This window comes from Malaclemys terrapin, chromosome 5 (assembly GCF_027887155.1).
Source record: "Malaclemys terrapin pileata isolate rMalTer1 chromosome 5, rMalTer1.hap1, whole genome shotgun sequence".
Classification (NCBI taxonomy): Eukaryota; Metazoa; Chordata; order Testudines; family Emydidae; genus Malaclemys; species Malaclemys terrapin.
In genome coordinates, this window is record NC_071509.1 from 35,978,716 (window position 1) to 35,997,613 (window position 18,898).

The following is an 18,898-nucleotide window of genomic DNA, read 5'->3' on the forward strand; positions in this document are numbered from 1 at the left end:
ATACATTTCTATCCTGTATTTCACCCCTGATTCAGTAGTAATGTTGAAATGTCCTAAGGTAATATTTTATTTCTGTAACATTTTTAATGGAAATTTTGGTACAGCATCAAAACAAAACTCCAAGTCAAATTCAACATATCAAAAAGTGGCAATAGATACATTGGTTATGAATTGGTCTCTATGCGGGTTTAAGTGGCAAAGTAACCTAACTTCTACTAATTCATAGATTTTTGGCCAAAAGGGGCCATTAGATTACAGTGGTTCTCAACCTTTCCAGACTACTGTACCCCTTTGATGAGTCTGATTTGTCTTGTGTACCCTCACTTAAAGACTACTTGCTTACAAAATCAGACAAAAATACAAATGTCGCAGCATACTATTACTGAAAAATAGCTTACTTTCTCATTTGTACCATATCATTATAAAATAAATAGATTGGAATGAAATATTGCATTTCAGTGTATAGTATACAAAGCAGTATAAACAAGTCATTGTCTGTATGAAATTTTAGTTTGTACTGACTTCGCTAATGCTTTTTATGTAGCCTTTTGTAAAACTAGGCAAATATCTAGATGAGTTGATGTACCTCCTGGAAGACCTCTGCATGCCCCCAGGGATATACATACCCCTGGTTGAGAACCACTGCATCAGAACATCTAGTCTGACCTCCTGTATAGCCCAGGCCATAGAATTTCACCCAGTAATTCCTGCATCAAGACCACAGTTTCTGATTGAACTAGTGCAGCGGTTCTCAAACTGTGAGTCGCCAGGGCTGGCGTTAGATTTTCTGGGGCCCAGGGCCAAAGCCCAAGCCCGAGCCCCACTGCCTGGGGCCGAAGCCCAAGCCTGAGGACTTCAACCCTTGGTGGTGGGACTCAGGGTTACAGGCCCCCAGCCTGGGGCTGAAGCCCTTGGGCTATGGCTTTGGTCCCCCCCACCCAGGGCAGGCTCAGGCTTTGATCTCCCCTCTTAGGGTCATGTCGTAATTTTTGTTGTCAGAAAGGGGTTGTGGTGCAATGAAGTTTGAGAACCCCTGAACTACTGCATATCTTTGCATAGAATTCCCATTAGTATCCATGGAAGTTCCCTGCATAGATTTAGGACAGCATATGGTCCTATAGTTTTGCTGATAAAATTATGTTTTCTTTTTGGAGAAAAATGATGCAATTGCTCCAGGTGCTAAGAAACTACAAGGCCTCTGTGGTATTGGAAAATGCAGGTCCCACCTCTTGTTACAAAGCTGTGAATTAGATATCCTTTGACAAACCAGTAGACGTGAATTTCATATGAATAGTTTCATCAACCAAAAGACTTTCTGGGATAATGGGCAGCAACAACTTGAGTTTCAGGTATGCTAAGCACCTGCAATTCTAGGAGGTAGCTGCAGGTGCTCAGCACCTCTGAAAATGAAGGCTGTTTCCTAAACATTAAGATATGCACAGATTCAAATGGAGCAAGTATTATTGCAATGGAACAGTTTCTCAAGAAGAAAGATGCAAATTTTTTAGATTGAGGAATCGAGAACCTGCCATAATTGAAATGATTTTTTTCATGATCTGAATTATCATTGGTTTAAAAAATAAGATTTTCCTTATAAAAAAGGGGTTCGTTCCTTACATTACAGCTTTTTCTGGATCTCTAGCAAAGTTTTCCATGTTTCCTGTGATGTAATACAGAGAACATCGTATGGTTCCTTCTACGTGTCCACCTTGGGCAGCTTTATAGAAGTACTCAGCAGCTAGTGTCTGCAAAGAAACAAGATAAAAATGGCAACCTCCTTGGGAATTACTATTTCCCTATATTTGCTTCATTTAAAAAATAAATAGAAAGATAAATAATGGCAGCCTGGCTAATGAAACTAATCAGTTTAATCACTTTCTGTGCAGATGGGTGAAATCAGTTTCTTTCTTCTACCACCTTACCAGGTTAGGTTGGAAGTTCTTTAAAACTGAAATTGTGATAGCATTTTTATCAGGTAGATGAATATATAAAATGCATACCTGGCCTCTGGTGCCATACAGTGTGGCTTTGTTGACACTGACAAAAATGGACCAGTAAGTCACCGTCAGTGATAGCAGCAGTGGAAGCTGGAGTGTAGAGAAGAGGGTACAGGCATTTTAACCTCCAGGCTATCTAACCCTACATTCATGGTTAGTGGTAAAAACACTGCAGTCCTGTCTACACTACAACTTCCAGTGTTGTTACAACTGGTAGTGAATTAGGGGAGCTGTTTTGGCAAATGTCACAGCCTGCTGGAACAAAGCTTGCTCTCTAGCATCTGAGAAATCATTTGTATGAATGGCAAGAACAGAGCATCCAATCCTGGAGACTTTAGTGTGTGAGTAATCCCAGTGACTTTCATGAACTACACCCATGAGTATGGGCTCCAGGATCAGGCCCATAATTTCCCACGCATATGAAGCTAGTTTGTATACGGCAATACAGGCTCAGCAGGACAAGACAGAACTGCAGAAGGAGGGGGAACTGAGAGAGTATCCAGTTCTCATAATCAATACGTTTTATACAGTAATTGTAATAAAGCAACAGCAACCACAACTAAACAATTTCTTTAATCCAGGAACTTCTAACTAGCAACCTGTGCTGTAAAATGGAGATTCAGTATTTTTGTCAGGGATCCCGGACTCTGGAACTAGCCCCCTCATTCGATCCAACAGAGCCTGGTTTTATTAACTGTCGGAGCACACAGCAGAATGTCTCTTTTCTCAGGCTTTTGGTGAATGAAGTAATACAGGACCATAGAGTGCTTTTGTAGAGGCTGCTATTAACTTGGAATTGTATTATTATGGGCAGTGCCATTATTATGTGCTATGTATTTTTGTCCCCTGGGTAGGAGAAATATGCCTGCCACCATTTGCTGGGTAGCTCTGGCTGCTGTTTGCAGCATATATGCTCACTGACTGAAGCACTAGACATGCTCTCGAATGCCTAGACCACAGTTGCCGGCCTCCATTAGCCTGAAGCATGAGTTTTGATAACTTTTATTTTAGCATTCTGAACTATAAACAATGTCATTGGTCATAAAATTATCCATCAAAATAATGCTATCCTCCGTCGGGAAAAGAACATTATTTTTTCTTGATATATATAAAATTAAGTCCTTAGGTCCTGGCTTAGAAAGACAAAAATAAACTATGTAGGTCTATGAGGGCCGCATTAAAATGGCAAATCAGACTTTGAAAGGGAAATTTAATTAAAATCTGTCTTGAAATGTTTTTTTCCACAACAATAGCAGCTTCTATAGGAATGCTCAAAAGTTCTAGCGCAGATTCTGCAGCCCTTCATCACATTGGATAGTGCTCTGCTCCATGTAAAGTACCGTGGAAGTCAATGGGGCTACTACTGAAGAAAAGAGCTATTCTACAGGAGTAATGAAGGCAGAATCTGGCCCTCAAGTAGGTATAAAACAACTTTTTAAATGTACTCCAAACTTGATTTTGTATGACATTTTTAATGGGATTTGTGTTTTATTCTTAAAGGGACAGTGGTACTCTTGAGGTAGAACTACACAGGTCAGAGGAATGCAAACATCTGCAGCAGGCATGAAGCAGATTGTGATCCCATTACGCTAAGTAGTGCCTCGCTCCAGAAGCAGTGTTCCTGACTTCAATGGGACTTCATACAAGAAAAGACTCGACTCACTGTGATCAAGGGTAGTAGAATATGCTCCCCTTAAGTAAACACAGAATCTTAAAGAATAAAGCCAATATTTGTAAACCAGACCTGTAATAAGAAATCACACACTGACTATTTACTTACTCGATTTCTGCCAGGTACTCCTGGGTAAATCCCATCTAAATGCAGAGCACCCAGGTTATAGGATGCATCTGGATTGCCCATTTCTTCAGCTTTCAACCAGTATTTTGCTGCTTTTATGTAGTCTCTTTTAAAATTATGGTAATACCATCCCAAACCATTCATTGCCTGATGTAATCCCTGCGGATAAAGAAAAAAAAAAGTCCTCAGACCACTCAGGTTCAGCTGTGCTTTGTGACATCTTCTGATGCCAACTTGTTCTCTAGTGTCAGGAGTTCTAGAAAGTTAATCTTTGTAGCTCTTTGGAGTATGTTATCTAGACAGAGTTCTACCAAGCTGTAACCAAGAGGTTTGTGACTGCTGGAACCCTTAGGGTCCCCTTATTTTTCTCTGATTTTCTTCTCTAAGGCCCTGTGTTGAATGAACCTCCAATGATGGGGATTCAACAACCTCCTGTGGAAATCTGTTTAACTTTGGAAGCTTCACTACTTTCCAGAAAGTTTTTCCTAACCTAAATCTCCTTTGCTGCAGATTAAGCCCATTACTTCTTGTCCTACCTTCAGTGGACATGGAGAAGAATTGATCACCATCCTCTTCATAACAGCCCTCAACATATTTGAAGACTTATCAGTTCCCTATCATTCTTCTTTTCTCAAGACTAAACCAGACCCAGTTTTTTTCACCTTTCCTCATAGGTCAGGTTTTCTAAACCTTTATTGTTTTTATTGATCTCCTATGGACCTTTTCCAGTGTGACCCCATCTTTCCTAAAGTGTGGTGCCCACAATTGGACACGGTACTGAGTACAATGATTTCCCATGTCTTACATATGACACCAGAATGATATTAGCCTTTTTTGCAGCTGCACCACATTGTTGACTCATATCACTGGTCTACAATTTTTGAGAAGTCGTCTGCTTCAGAGATAAAATGTGCTATTTATTATGTATTTTGATGTGCTGAATTCAAATATGACAATTAAAACAACTGATTGGCTACTGTTTCTAAGATATTTAAGTTTTTACATTTTATGTCTATGTATATTGTGTAGATAGTAGTAGAGTTTTAATCATAAATTGTAAACCTAGGTCTTTTCATGTGTTTATGGTTGCTTTACATGATAATATTTCACCTGTCCTGTTTATGTAACACTTTAAAAATCAGCAAAAGGGTTATATAAATAAAATTTATTATGAAACAAAAGGCAAAAAACTATTATGTGCATAGTTTAGTCCTAGTCAGTGTCTACTCGGTGCTTCTTGGCTTGTCTCTTGTATTCATTAAATGGAGCATCTCTTGTCTCTGTCCAGCAATAGTCTGCAAGCATTGATGGGTTCCATTTGCCCTGATAGTGTTTCTCCATTGTTGCAATGTCCTGGTGAAATCGCTCGCCGTGCTCGTCGCTCACTGCTCCGCAGTTCGGTGGAAAAAAATCTAGATGAGAGTGCAAAAAATGTATCTTTAGTGACATGTTGCAACCAAGGCTTTTGTATGCCTTGAGGAGGTTTTCCACCAACAACCTGTAGTTGTCTGCCTTGTTGTTTCCGAGAAAATTTATTGCCACTAACTGGAAGGCTTTCCATGCCGTCTTTTCCTTGCCACGCAGTGCATGGTCAAATGCATCATCTCAAAGAAGTTCATGAATCTGAGGACCAACAAAGACACCTTCCTTTTTCTTAGCTTCACTTAACCTTGGAAATTTTCCACGGAGGTACTTGAAAGCTGCTTGTGTTTTGTCAATGGCCTTGACAAAGTTCTTCATCAGACCCAGCTTGAGGTGTAAGGGTGGTAACAAAATCTTCCTTGATTCAACAAGTGGTGGATGCTGAACACTTTTCCTCCCAGGCTCCAATGACTGTCGGAGTGGCCAATCTTTCTTGATGGAGTGGAAATCTCTTGCACGACTACCCCATTCGCAGAGAAAACAGCAGTACTTTGTGTATCCAGTCTGCAGACCAAGCAAGAGAGCAACAACCTTCAAATCGCCACAAAGCTGCCACTGATGTTGGTCATAGTTTATGCACCTCAAAAGTTGTTTCATGTTGTCATAGGTTTCCTTCATATGGACTGCATGACCAACTGGAATTGATGGCAAAACATGGCCATTATGCAGTAAATAAACTTTAAGACTCGTCTTCGATGAATCAATGAACAGTCTCCACTCATCTGGATCGTGAACGACGTTGAGGGCTGCCATCACACCATCGATGTTGTTGCAGGCTACAAGATCATCTTCCATGAAGAAGAATGGGACAAGATCCTTTTGATGGTCATGGAACATGGAAACCCTAACATCACCTGCCAGGAGATTCCACTGCTGTAGTCTGGAGCCCAACAGCTCTGCCTTACTCTTGGGTAGTTCCAAATCCCTGACAAGGTCATTCAGTTTACCTTGTGTTATGAGGTGTGGTTCAGAGGAGGAGGATGAGAGAAAATGTGGGTCCTGTGACATTGATGGTTCAGGACCAGAAGTCTCATCCTCTTCCTCATCTGACTCAAGTGAGAATTATTCTGGTGCATCAGGAACCGGCAGTCCTTCTCCGTGGGGTACTGGGCGTATAGCTGATGGAATGTTTGGATAATGCACAGTCCACTTTTGCTTCTTTGACACACCTTTCCCAACTGGAGGCACCAGGCAGAAGTAACAATTGCTGGTATGATCTGTTGACTCTCTCCAAATCATTGGCACTGCAAAAGGCATAGATTTCCTTTTCCAGTTCAACCACTGGCGAAGATTTGTTGCACAAGTGTTGCAGCATATGTGTGGGGCCCACCTCTTGTCCTGATCTCCAATTTTGCAGCCAAAATAAAGGTGATAGGCTTTCTTAACCATAGTGGTTATACTGCGCTTTTGTGATGCAAAAGTCACTTCACCACAAACATAGCAGAAGTTATCTACACTGCTCACACAAGTACGAGGCATCTCTGCTCACTTTGGCTAAACAGAAATGTGTCCCTTTGCAAAATCAAAAACTGACAAATAAGAGAGCACGACACTGTATGATTTCTAGAGCTGATACAGGGCAATTTGTTCAGCAGAGTGATGTAAGCTTCGTTATGATTGCATCATCCATGACTTCTAGGAATAACATGATGCAATTCATACCATGTATGACGCAATACCAGCTTCAGATTGCATCATTCATTGTTTTGCCTAAAAAGCAAGTACTGTCCAAACCCATAGATTTATTCCTAGATCCAGTCAAAGATGTATTTTAGTCATTTCTGGTTTAAATTGAGATCCCTTCCCTTTATAACTCACTTATCCTCCGCAATTCCCCAGTCAAGGGTCGTATATACTGACCCAATAGCATATCTTGAAAACTAGAGCAATCAACCATTTTAAGCATCATTTTCGTTCTCAGTGACCCAGAATTAGTAAAGTTTGACTACATTTATTTCAGAAGCATTTTGGTTGTAGAGCACTGTATTAAATTTGTGATCCACTATAATCCTGAGATCCTTTCCAGCAGTGCTACTATCTAGCTAGTTATTTCCCATTTTATAGTTGTCCATTTGATTTTTTTCCTCCCTAAGTGAAGGATTTTGCATTTCCCAACTTTGCATTTGTCTTTATTGAATTTCATCTTATTGATTTCAGACCAACTCTCTAATTTGTCCAGGTCATTTTGAATTCTAATTCTAATCCTCCGAAGTGCGTGCAACCCCTCCCAGCTTGGTGTCATCTCCAAATTTTATAAGCAAGTAAACAAAGTTTCCCAGTGCGCCACTTCATTATCCAAGGCATTAATGAAAATATTGAATAGTACCAGACCCAGGACACTATGGAGCCCCGCTAAATATGTCCCCCCGTTAGATAGCAAACCATTGACAACTGCTCTTTGAGTATGGTCTTTCAAACAGTTGTGCACCCATTTTACAGTGATTTCATCTAGACACTTCCCTAGTTTGTGAATGCCATGTGGGACTGTGCCAAAAGCCTTACTAAAATCAAGATATATCACATCTAATGCTTCCTCACTAAGTCAGTAACCCTGTCAAAGAAGGAAATTAGGTTGATTTGGCATGATTTGTTCTTGACAAATCCATTCTGGCTATTCCTTAAAATCCTATTATCCTTCAGGCCCTTACAAATTAGTTGTTTAATAATTTGTTCCACTATCTTTTCAGATATCAAGGTTAGGCTGACTGGTCTATAATACCCTGGGTCCTTTTTGTTCCCCTTTTTAAAGATAGGTAGTATGTTTTCCCTTTTCCCATCTTCTGGGACCTCACCCAGCATGATAATCAAGATAATTGATAATGATTCTGGAATTGCTTCAGCTAGTTCCTTAAGTACGCTAGGATGAATTTAATCAGGCCCTGCTGACTTGAATACATCTATGTATTCTTTAAACTGTTCTTTTGATATTTTGGCTTGCATTCCTTACGTTTGCTCTGAAAATAAATGGGAGACAATTAACATGAAAACTTCAACATGCTGTTTTTCCAGAGTAGAGAGAGTCAGTCAGTGCCACACAGGTCAATTTTAGGAAACACCATGTATGCCTCTCACAGCACCTCAGGTTATGGCAGTGCTATACACTAACATTAAACCTCATCTTTGTCTCAGTAATTATGCATCAAGAGAAGCTCATTATCCTGTGACAATGTTCTATTTTGTCGACATTAACTCTGTCTCCTTGCATAGCCTGGTCAACTGCAAGCATACAAGCAGTTCAAATTACTGTGCTAATAAGCATGCTCTTCACCACTTCCTTTTGATGCATGTTTAATAAGGGCTATGCCAAAAACAGTAGAATATATAGGATGAGAACTATCTAAAGGACTCCAGGACAAGACAAGACATTTGCGTGTTATTCTAAACTTACATCTGAAACAATCTCTCTGACAATTGGGGTCCAGACACCCCAAAGGGAAAACAGGGTTTGAATCCCACAGAATAACCAATTGAATCAACTGGCTATCTACTATGTTGTTTTGTATTGATTAGGGCTGCCAATTAATCGCAGTTAACTCAGGCGATTAACTCAAAAAAATTAATTGCGATTAATCGCACTGTTAAACTATAGAATACGCACTGAAATTTATTAAATATTGTTGATGTTTTTCTACATTTTCAAATACCCTATATACTTGATCATAAGCTGTTTTGTTTATAAGCTGACCCCACCCCAAGATGGATAAGTAAAAATGGAACATTTTTATAACCCGTTCATAAGCTGACCCTATAATTCAGGAGTCAGCAAACTTTGGCTCCCGGGCCATCAGGATAAGCCGCTGGCGGGCCGAGATGGTTTGTTTATCTCGAGCATCCGCAGGCACGGAGGTAAACCTAAGTAAACAAAGTGTCCCAGTGCGCCAGCTACTTACCCTGACGGGCCGGGACAGCAACTGGTGGAGAAATGTTTTTTGCGGGGAGAAGCTGGGAGTCAGGGGAGTAACCCCTGTGACCACCCCGCACATGACCCTGCCCCTAGCCCGGGACCCCCACATTCTCCCCATCCCATCCCTTCCTACCATTATTGGGGAGGGCCAGGGGAGGATGTCTCTTACCTGGCTGGAGCTGCTCTGGCAGGCTGGGCAGCGCGGCCACAGCCTGCTCCGGCGGGCCAGACAGGGCGGTGTGGCTGCAGCATGGTCCAGCGGGCCAGACCGGGCGGCATGGCCGCAGCGTGCTCCGGCGGACCAGGCGGCGCAGCCACAGCCTGCTCTGGGGGGTGGGAGGGCGAGCAGCACGGCTGCAGCCTGCCAGCCCTGGAGTTGCAGCTGCTTTGGAGGCTGGGGGGAGAGCAGCATGGCCAGAAGCAGAGAGACTCCGGCCCTGCCTCTTCCCTTCTGGCTGTGCTGCCTCTCCTTGCTCCCTCTGTTGGGGGGAGGGGCTGTGTCCCACTTCTCCCTCTCTATACCCGTTCATAAGCCGACCCCCTTCTCTGGTGCTTCCCTTTTTTACTAAAAATATTTGGCTTATGAATGAGTATATACGGTATATCGATTTCAGTTACAACTAAGAATACAAAGTGTACAGTGCTCACTTTATATTATTTTTGCTTACAAATATTTGCACTTAAAAATTATAAACAAAAGTAATATTTTTCCATTCACCTCATACAAGTACTGTAATGCAATCTCTTTATCTTGCAAGTGCAACTTCAAATGTAGTTTTTTTTGTTACATAACTGCACTCAAAAACAAAACAAGTAAAACTTTAGGGCCTACAAGTCGACTCAGTCCTGCTTCTCGTCCAGCCAGTCGCAAAGAGAAACAAGTTAGTTTACATTTACAGGAGATAATGCTGAGGTTGCGTCTTTATGGTTATTTTCTGTGTAACTTGTATGTGTTTGCTTTTTCTTACTATTTCATCTTTGACTCTGTGATTTCTCTATTGTTTATTTTTACCCTAATTTTTACTGTTGTGCAGTCTGGGTGGAGTGTGCAGCCCCCAGTGAACTGATAACTGTGGGCAGGTTTCATTCTTTCAGGGGTGATGAACCAGAAGGGAAATATCCGAGTATCTGGTAGCTAAGAACTCGGGGGATGGATTTAGGGAGATGTGGGACCAGAAAGGCTGTTGGGGTCACCCTGCACAGAGTATCTAGGAAGCCAGGGTGAGACCTTTATGCTTGTGGGCTGGCTCCTGGTGTTAGAGCTCTGAACCATAGCAGCATAACATTACAGCACCCACCGTCAGAAGGCAGGTGGTGACAGAACCCCTTCCTGGTCTGGGTGAGCCCCAAAATGTCACAATCACATTGTCAAATTTCTAGCTGCAGGAAGAGTTTTTCATTGTTGGTGCTTTCAAAGGGACTCTGGAGAAGGGTTCTTTTTCTTTTCAAATTTCAAGTCAGACCTGGAATCCTTACTCAAAATCCAAAAGCAGAGCAACTATTCATTAATTATCTAATTTCTTTAGTGAACATGTGCACTGAAATATATGTTTAAATAATAACATCCTTATTGTTGTTGAATTTGGTTATCGGCCATGTGCCAGTTGTCTGAAATTTGCTGCCAGAGCTGGCCCTCCAGAAAACCCAAGTTAGCAGGTATTGCACCATGCTGTGAAAGGCAATCTGTTTAGTCAGGCTTCTCTTGAATAGGCATTTGAACAGTGTTTTATAGGGCTGGTAGAAATGCTGCTTTGAGCTTCTTTTTTATCTGGCAGTGGCTGATAATTAATTTGGAGATTGTCCATTTGATGTCAATAGTTAGCAGTGGACTATGGGTAGTTTGAATAGTTATGGTTTTCAAGATCTAAATTTACCAGAAGCCTGGGCAATATAAATAAGGACATAAATATATATGAAGATGTGGAAATCACTAGGGGCCAGATCATGGCTGCACAGGGGCATAAGAGGGAGGGAGATCCCTTTTCCCCCATTATACCCCCATGTGAGTTCCCTGGTCCAGTCACAGAGGAGTATGTAACCTCTGCACACCCACTACTTCCCCCTGAGATGAGATGCATAAGGGCAGGGAGAGGGTGGAGTCTGTTCTCAGCTGCTCAGCACTCCAGCTAGTATAGTTGAGCTGGTGCAGGTGGTAATGATCTGCAGATGGTAAGAGACGGTAACAGCTTAGTACCCACCAGGTGTAATGGGTGTGAGGGAATGAATCCTGACTTTGAGTTACCATTCAGTCCCAGTGCAGCTACCCACCACCAATTACACAGAGCACATTGCAAAAGCACAGTCTGGCTCTCAACCCTTTTTTATTCTTCTCCTTTATACTGTATTATTACAAAGTTTGTTGAGCTGATTTTTCAAAGGTGATGATCACCTCTATCTCCCATCAGCCTCAGTGAGATTAGTGGGCACACAACATCTCCAAACATCAGGCCAGGTGGGGATTTCTGTATGACAATTTAACACAAAACTCGGTCTAGAAGAACAAGCACAGGAATTGGAGGTAAGAACACCTGAGTTCTAATCCTGCATCTGCTACTAACTCATTGTGTGACCTTGTATAAGTCACTTGAAGCAAAATTCAGCTTTTGTGTATGCAGATGCTATTCCATTTACTTCCGTGTCCGTAATAACACTTCTTACTTATACAGCACAACAATAAATATTTACTGTTGTGAATCTTTTACCTTGGATGCTGCTTTTTTCATCAGTTCTAAAGCAAGTCTTGTGTTCTTTTTCACACCATGACCCTAAATAACAAACATAATAAAATAAGTATATATAAGCAACCACTATTTTGAAATACATAATACATGCTAATGAACACTCACAGCTAATAATTTGTAAAGCAAATTTAAAATTTTTGGATATTATAATTTGTATTTTTTAATCTTAACATGTTAAAATGGGGGCCGGGGGGTTGGGTGGGAAAGCTGTGGACTCTGAGATTCGCTGTCATGGGTCTTTTTTGCTGTGTAGACATGCCCTAAGAGTATTACCACAATCACGCAGTATGTCACTGCAGAAAATGCATAAAGTTCTCTAAATTCTGAAGTACCTACACCCAAAAGGAAACTACTCTACAAGTCTGAAATGAACTGACAATTGGAAGCATGTCTTACCTTGAATAAAATGATGGCATAATCATATATTAATATTGGATCTTCAGTTTCTAGTGCACCCTTTGAGTACCACTCTATTGCTGCTTCCGGATTTTTTGCCACCCCTTGCTGGCCCCAGAAGAGCATCTGTGCCAATCGTTGCTAAAAACAAAACACCACAACTATCATCATATTAAATCTTAAATTTAAACTGTAATTGGAGTTACAGGGATGGATTATTGTTACAGATTTACACTGGTGATAAATGTGTCAAGAAAGCAGTTAAGTGTGTTAAGCATTCTGAAAACAGGTTGCCTTATGTAATTTTCAGATTGGGCTTCCTATCAGTAATGTTTACAGATAATGGACTGAGTTCAGATCTGGCATATGTAGATGCAACTACCATGAGAGTCTCTGGATTGAATTCAGTGGTGAATAAATAGTGATATAAGTGCACTGGAAAATGTGTGCAGATGGCACAGTAGAGCAACTTGCATGGAGCTGGCATTCTGTAGTTGTACAAAACAAGTGTCAAATTCAATTCCCTTGGTGTGTAAGACAGTTATAGCAAGTAAAGCAATGAACATGTAAGAAGAAATCCCCTAATGTGTCCTTCTCTTAGCCTTATGGCATCTTTTTAGTTGTTTTCACACTCAGGTTGAAGCACTGGAAAAGTTTAAAGATCAGAGAAGAAATAAGTTTGAGGGAGCAACATGACAGCACTACCAGCAATTTTATAGTTTGATCCAACCTGTATGTACGAGCAAAATGATGAAACGATGTGCTATGATATATAGACTATACCTGTGCGGCTGCATTTCCTCTTGTTGCTTCATATTTTAACCACATAAAGACATCCCCATTTTCTTTAGTTTGGGCTTTTAATAATTCATCATCCCTTAGCCTTATAGTTTCTACAAATGCCTGAAAAGAGGGTGAACAGAGAAAACATTAAACAGCACATTAATAAACCTGCCCACCTAAATGAAAACATTAGATGTTTCCTGATATTTTGAACAATTCCTTCTCTATTCTGGGCTTTCAAAGTTCTGATATTTTCTTCACTGGTCAATTTTATTAATCCTGAAACCATTTCCTTTCATTCACTCAGGCCCTCCTATTCTCTTACAAGCCTGTCTGACAGAATGGAACAAACAGAGACCCCGTCTACTCTAGATTTATTTTTCTAAAGCTCCCCATCATTGGTACTATTCAGTGCAGCTCCACTAGTGGTAGCAAAAGTAGCACTAGTATGGATAAAATGCCAGCGGCAGCTGGCACCTTAACCACCATGTTGTCTACACCAACGGTTCTCAACCAGGGTGGGACCCCCTGGGGGGGCTGCGAGCAGATTTCAGGGGGTCTGCCAAAATAAACCAGATAGCAGGGCCAGTGTTAGACTCACTGGGGCCCAGGGCAGAAAGTTGAAGCCCAAGCTCCGCTTCCTGGGACTGAAACCGAAGCCTGAGCAACTTAACTTTGCAAAGCTTCTGGTGGTGTGGGGCCCGGAGCAATTGCCCTGCTTGCTACCCCCTAATGCCGGCCCCGGCTTTTAATCTACTGCATATGCAGAAGAACAGTTATTGTGGCACAGGTGGGCCGTGGAATTTTTATAGTATGTTGGGGGGAGGGAGCGGGCTCAGAAAGAAAAAGGTTGAGAACCCCTGGTTTAGATCTGCAGTGAGCAGACTGAGATGACATGGTGGTGAAAGCACTGGCAGCTGGTCTCCGTTAAAGCTCTCACCTTTGGTAGTACTGGGGGTGGTAAAGATGGGATAGTTTGGAAGTAAAAGATAGTGTAGACAGCCGCAGACACACCAGGCATCAACTATTATTCACTGCCACGCCAATATGAGACGGTGGGGTGGGGAAGGGTGTGGATAAGAGGAGGAGAATTATCAAAGCAGAAGAGAAAGGAAAAGGAATGCTGAGGGACAAAGCAAGAACGTGACTGGAGAAATTGCTTGGCACATTTTTTTTTAAGAGAAAGCATATCTATGAAAACGGGTCTTATTTAAGATCTGGAACTTGCAACTTCCACACTCCATCATGTAATGGAACAGCTGGGAGAAACCTACACCAAGCAGAGCTTTCTATAGCCTGGAAATGGTGAAAATCCAGAGACCCCGTGAAGTCCAACAAAGTGAGATATTGCTATTGCCAATATAATTAATGTAGGAGGCACTGAGATACGACCGCGATAGGTGACAGCACAAAACCGTAAAGCATAGTCTACACTAAAAGGTTTACTGGTGTAGCTATATGGACAAAACTCTCCTAGTATAGACCCAGTTTATACTGGCAAATAAGTGCTTTTACTGATATAGCTTATACCAGTTTCCTGAGCAAAATAAGCTATACCGCCAAAAGCATTCCTTTGCCAATATAACTGCACCTACCCTATATGTTTTGCCAGTATAGTTATGTTGCAATAAATAAATAAATAAATACATACATAAAATCACACCTTAACTGACATTAGTATGCTTGCATAAGTTTCTAATGTGGACTTGGCCTATGATAAGTAATTAAAAATCAATGTGCAGTCTGTATGTTTTGATTTTGCAATGTTCAAAATTCCTCTGTTATCCTTCCTTTTGTTATCAAGCTCAATCCTAAACAGATGATAATATCCAAATGTTTTTTCAGGCCAAGATCCTAGCACTCATTTAGGGTTGTTAAATATTTTTTCAATGAAAACTATATTGTTTCCTATTCACAAGCCAGTTCTGAAATAATTTTACTTGGGTTTTCATACAGATATTAAACACAACTAAACATTTTACATTGGATTATGGAAAAGACATAGATACGGAGAGTACAGGTGGCCTTTTTCCTGAATTTAATAAAGTCTGGGTATTAAAGAACAAAAAGAAGAACAGATACTTAACAGTCCTTAATATAGATTAATATGATCTAGTGAACTAAGCATGAGACTAGGAACCAGGTACACCAGACTTCTTTCCCAGCTCTGACACTGACTTCGTAGGGTCATAGTCAAAACACTTAAACTCTCTGTGACTTGGGGTAATGGGGTAATAATATTTACTGTTTCATGAGGTGTTGTGATTATTAGGTAAGGTAATGTTTGTAAAGTACTTTGAAGATACAAAGCTCTGTATATATAAGTATTAATGCATTATAAACTGCTATCATGGCAAATAAATTCAAATACAGCTATAACTCTTTTACCTGATCTCCTTTTGTAGAATGTTGATCAAAAGATGTCTTTAGTGCAATATCGTTGTAATAAGCATATGATAACTCCAAGTCTAGTGGATAATTGTTAATGCCTTGGTAATGCTTATACCCAAGATTCATCACAGCAAGTCTCTCACTCCTCTGAGCACCAACCAAACTGTATAGCAGCCCCTGGGAAAAATCAACAAACATAAACAATTAATTGAACAGCTAACAAGTTTACCTACTATTAACCATTTTGGTGCTGTCTCACAGACTTTACAGAATGAGCAATGTGCATCTGTAGTGTTAGCGGATACACCAACTATATCAAGTGAAACACCTGAACAACAAAGCAGTTGGGATTTCTTTTATAAAGAAAGGTATTACAGAAACCCTACAACACTTCTATTGAACACAGACCATGAGTATTACTGCCCATCATCTTGCTACCACTAGATAACCTTGCTGTTTAGTGCAGATGCTACTCCTGGGACAACCAAAAGGCATCAGCTCATAATTGGGGCACTAAGGGTGGGATTTTTGCAAGCTCTCAAAACTCTGCTCTCATTGAAGTCAATGGGAGTTTTACCATTGACTTCAGTAGAAGGAGATTTAGGCCATAATGGGGCACTTTTGAAGAATCTCACCGTAAGGGTCTGCCTGCACTAATGACCTGTGGCTGACAGAGGTTATCAGCAATAGGTTCCCCAGGCTGCACTTCAGCTGGAACTGAAAACAGCACTGCTAATGCAAATCGGACACAACCATTCTCAGCACTCCACTAGCCTCAAGGGTGCTTTCTATAATGGTGCTGAAACCAGTTTTGTCCCATCTGCATTAGCTATTTAAACTAGTTTCAACAATATTTGAAGGGGATCCAGGAAGAAACTTATTGTTAGCACTGGGCATATTTGTAATTTAGACAAGACCTAAGTCTCAGTTTCTCTTCCCTGAACAGGATGTGGTAAACTTTGCCTCAGATTAATAGAGCACCTTTTAACTCCCGCCCCTAATATACTGACTAGTTCAGTGACATTAGGCAGCCCCATCATTCTTTGAGAATTTTATATTATTGTACCATTTCACAGCTAAATGGCTATCAGCAAGTTCATTATAAAACAGCCTCCAGTTTCACACATATCTCTTTCTCCTTCTCAGATTCTCCTCTTTTATTTGACATGGTGAAATTACAAGGATAGTTCTGACCTTATGATTAATTTGAAAAATTTTGAAGTTCAGATGCTTTTCTGAAACTTTTGTGGAGTTTCCCGTCTCAGCCCAGTCTCAGTATCATGTCTTGCATAACAGACCACAGGATTTCTTCCCTTCTAGTCCTATACAACCTCGTTCCTCCAGGAGACCCCCCACTATGCCCTACCTAGTGCCAAGATTTCTTGAAAGGGAATCCCTATGACTTGCTTTTCCCATCAGCTCAAGGATATTTTCTTCACCACAGGTTTCGGGGGCCGACTAACAGATCCACTTCCTCCAGGCTATATTTCTGGAGGCAGCAAGCTGGCCTACACTCCCATCTGGAGTTAAATGTGGATGATAAGTGGACTCCCACCCTATCTCTTCAATGGCCTGCCAGGACTGTCCCTCTATCCCAGTTCACTTTGCCACCCTCGTTTAGGAGTGACTAATCAAAGCATTTCCCCATTTTGTAGCAGTGGGACAGAGAAGCTCCTCCATTAGGCTCCACTGCTTTTAGCCCCATAGTGTATCAGGGAATTCAGACATATCCGTGGCCAGCTGCCCAGTAAAGGGGTAAGGTAGAGGGAGCCTATTGGCCATGCCATGAAAAGGAGACCAAATTTGACATGGGGAAAGCTACCAAAATTTCTTTCCTGTATTTTTTTCTTCAAATGGCCAAGTTTCACTCTGGCAACCTACTGTATAAATTGCTTTTGAAGGTAACTAATTTCATCTGAGATGATCAGACACATTGAATACATTACCTGCAAAGGGTCTACGGGCACAGCTAGTCCCGTTTCAAAAATAACTGCAAGGAAAAAGGAAGCTTTGTGGTATCCACAGCAGCTGGAATCCATCAGAAAAGGGATTGAGGAGCTCATGTAGTGTAGACCATCAGCCCTGGAAAGATTTTTTGCAACCTTCTCAAATATCCTCCGGCCAACTTCTAAAACTGTATTGTTTTGGTCTTCTGACACTAAAAATATACCACAGTGTAGATGCACAATTGTTATATGTGAAAACAGTTTAAATCACAATGTTGATGGTGCAACTGTGTGATTTATTCTTATTGGAACAAATTTTGCTATCCTTACTCATGCTCAAAAATATTTTTCTCCTCAGGAGTACCACTGAAATCAAAGAAATTTCTAGAAGAGTAAGATACTACACAACATGAATAAGGATAAATCACAGCTTGACCCAGTAGGAATAAGTCAGACAATTTCACAGTTTAAATAAATAGGACTTGTTGAAGAGTAAGGTATTAGTCAACAAATGAATAATGGAGGCTGAAGCTGGCCCATAGTAATTACCACTCCATAACCGAGCATTTAAACAAATTGCCCACATTTTGGCCTAGGTCACTAAAACCTTGCATGTTTCTCTTTTTCCAGCTTTTACATTGTATCCATTCCTCATTTGCAATGTGATATAGGCGAATTACAAGTTAACCTTGACACTCCATCCTTAAGTTAAGTGATGTGAAAAAAACTTCTGCAACATGAGGTAAGGTCAAAATATGCCATCTTCTAAGGACACTACAGTAATTTCAGAAAGACAAAATAAAGGCATTATTACCATCAGATGGACTGAAATCCATCTCTCGCAGCAGACTGAACAAGCTGTGGTATTTCTCCCTTAGCTCTTTGCCCCAGATAAAGGTATCACACTGGGTCTTGGCCCCATATTTGTAGTTCAGCTCTGAATAATAGTTTTCACGGATACCTGAACAAAGTGAGAAATCAAGGAAATGATCTGACTTGTGAAATGGGCTGGTCTTTGGAGGAAGCTTATATTGAAAAGATGTCCCTACAGTGGATCAGAAAGTGGTATGTAGGATGGGAAGAGGAAAGAGACAGGAAACAGTGAAAAACTGATAATGTCAGTACAGCTCACTTTTAAAAAATATATATGATTTATTATAACTTCTTCCATATCTTGCAGGACATACAATAACGTTGTGCATACTAGAGGTCCAATATGTGTACTTGAGTGCTATAATAATTAATGTTATTAAAGATATAGCTAGACTTGTGTTACTTCACCATTATGAAACAGAATAGATGCTTTGATATGAATTTTGCCTCTCAGCTGCTTCACATTGATGTCATACTCAGGACAAATTTGTATAACCCGCCACAAGAAACTTACATAGATATAGAACAGAAGAGAGGGATTTGAGAGGCATACCATATTAGCCTGGAATCATTTTATTATTATTTTTATTTGTCTTTCTTCTTATGGGAAAAAAATCAATAACTATATTGGAAGGAAGCCTTTCCAG

General features: G+C 40.7%; 1 protein-coding gene across 1 annotated transcript in view; it reads right to left on the reverse strand.

Annotated features, from left to right (window-relative positions):
- The window catches only part of SEL1L3 (SEL1L family member 3), a 68,514-nt gene that overhangs the window by 21,645 nt on the left and 27,971 nt on the right, over positions 1-18,898 (reverse strand). Inside the window, exons 9-16 of the mRNA XM_054030519.1 lie at positions 18,193-18,339; positions 17,379-17,590; positions 15,430-15,609; positions 13,042-13,161; positions 12,259-12,399; positions 11,824-11,886; positions 3,778-3,954; positions 1,618-1,745 (exon numbers count right to left, since the gene is read on the reverse strand). Of these exons, the coding sequence (XP_053886494.1) occupies positions 1,618-1,745; positions 3,778-3,954; positions 11,824-11,886; positions 12,259-12,399; positions 13,042-13,161; positions 15,430-15,609; positions 17,379-17,590; positions 18,193-18,339 (1,168 nt within the window). The remainder of the gene's footprint in view (positions 1-1,617; positions 1,746-3,777; positions 3,955-11,823; positions 11,887-12,258; positions 12,400-13,041; positions 13,162-15,429; positions 15,610-17,378; positions 17,591-18,192; positions 18,340-18,898) is intronic.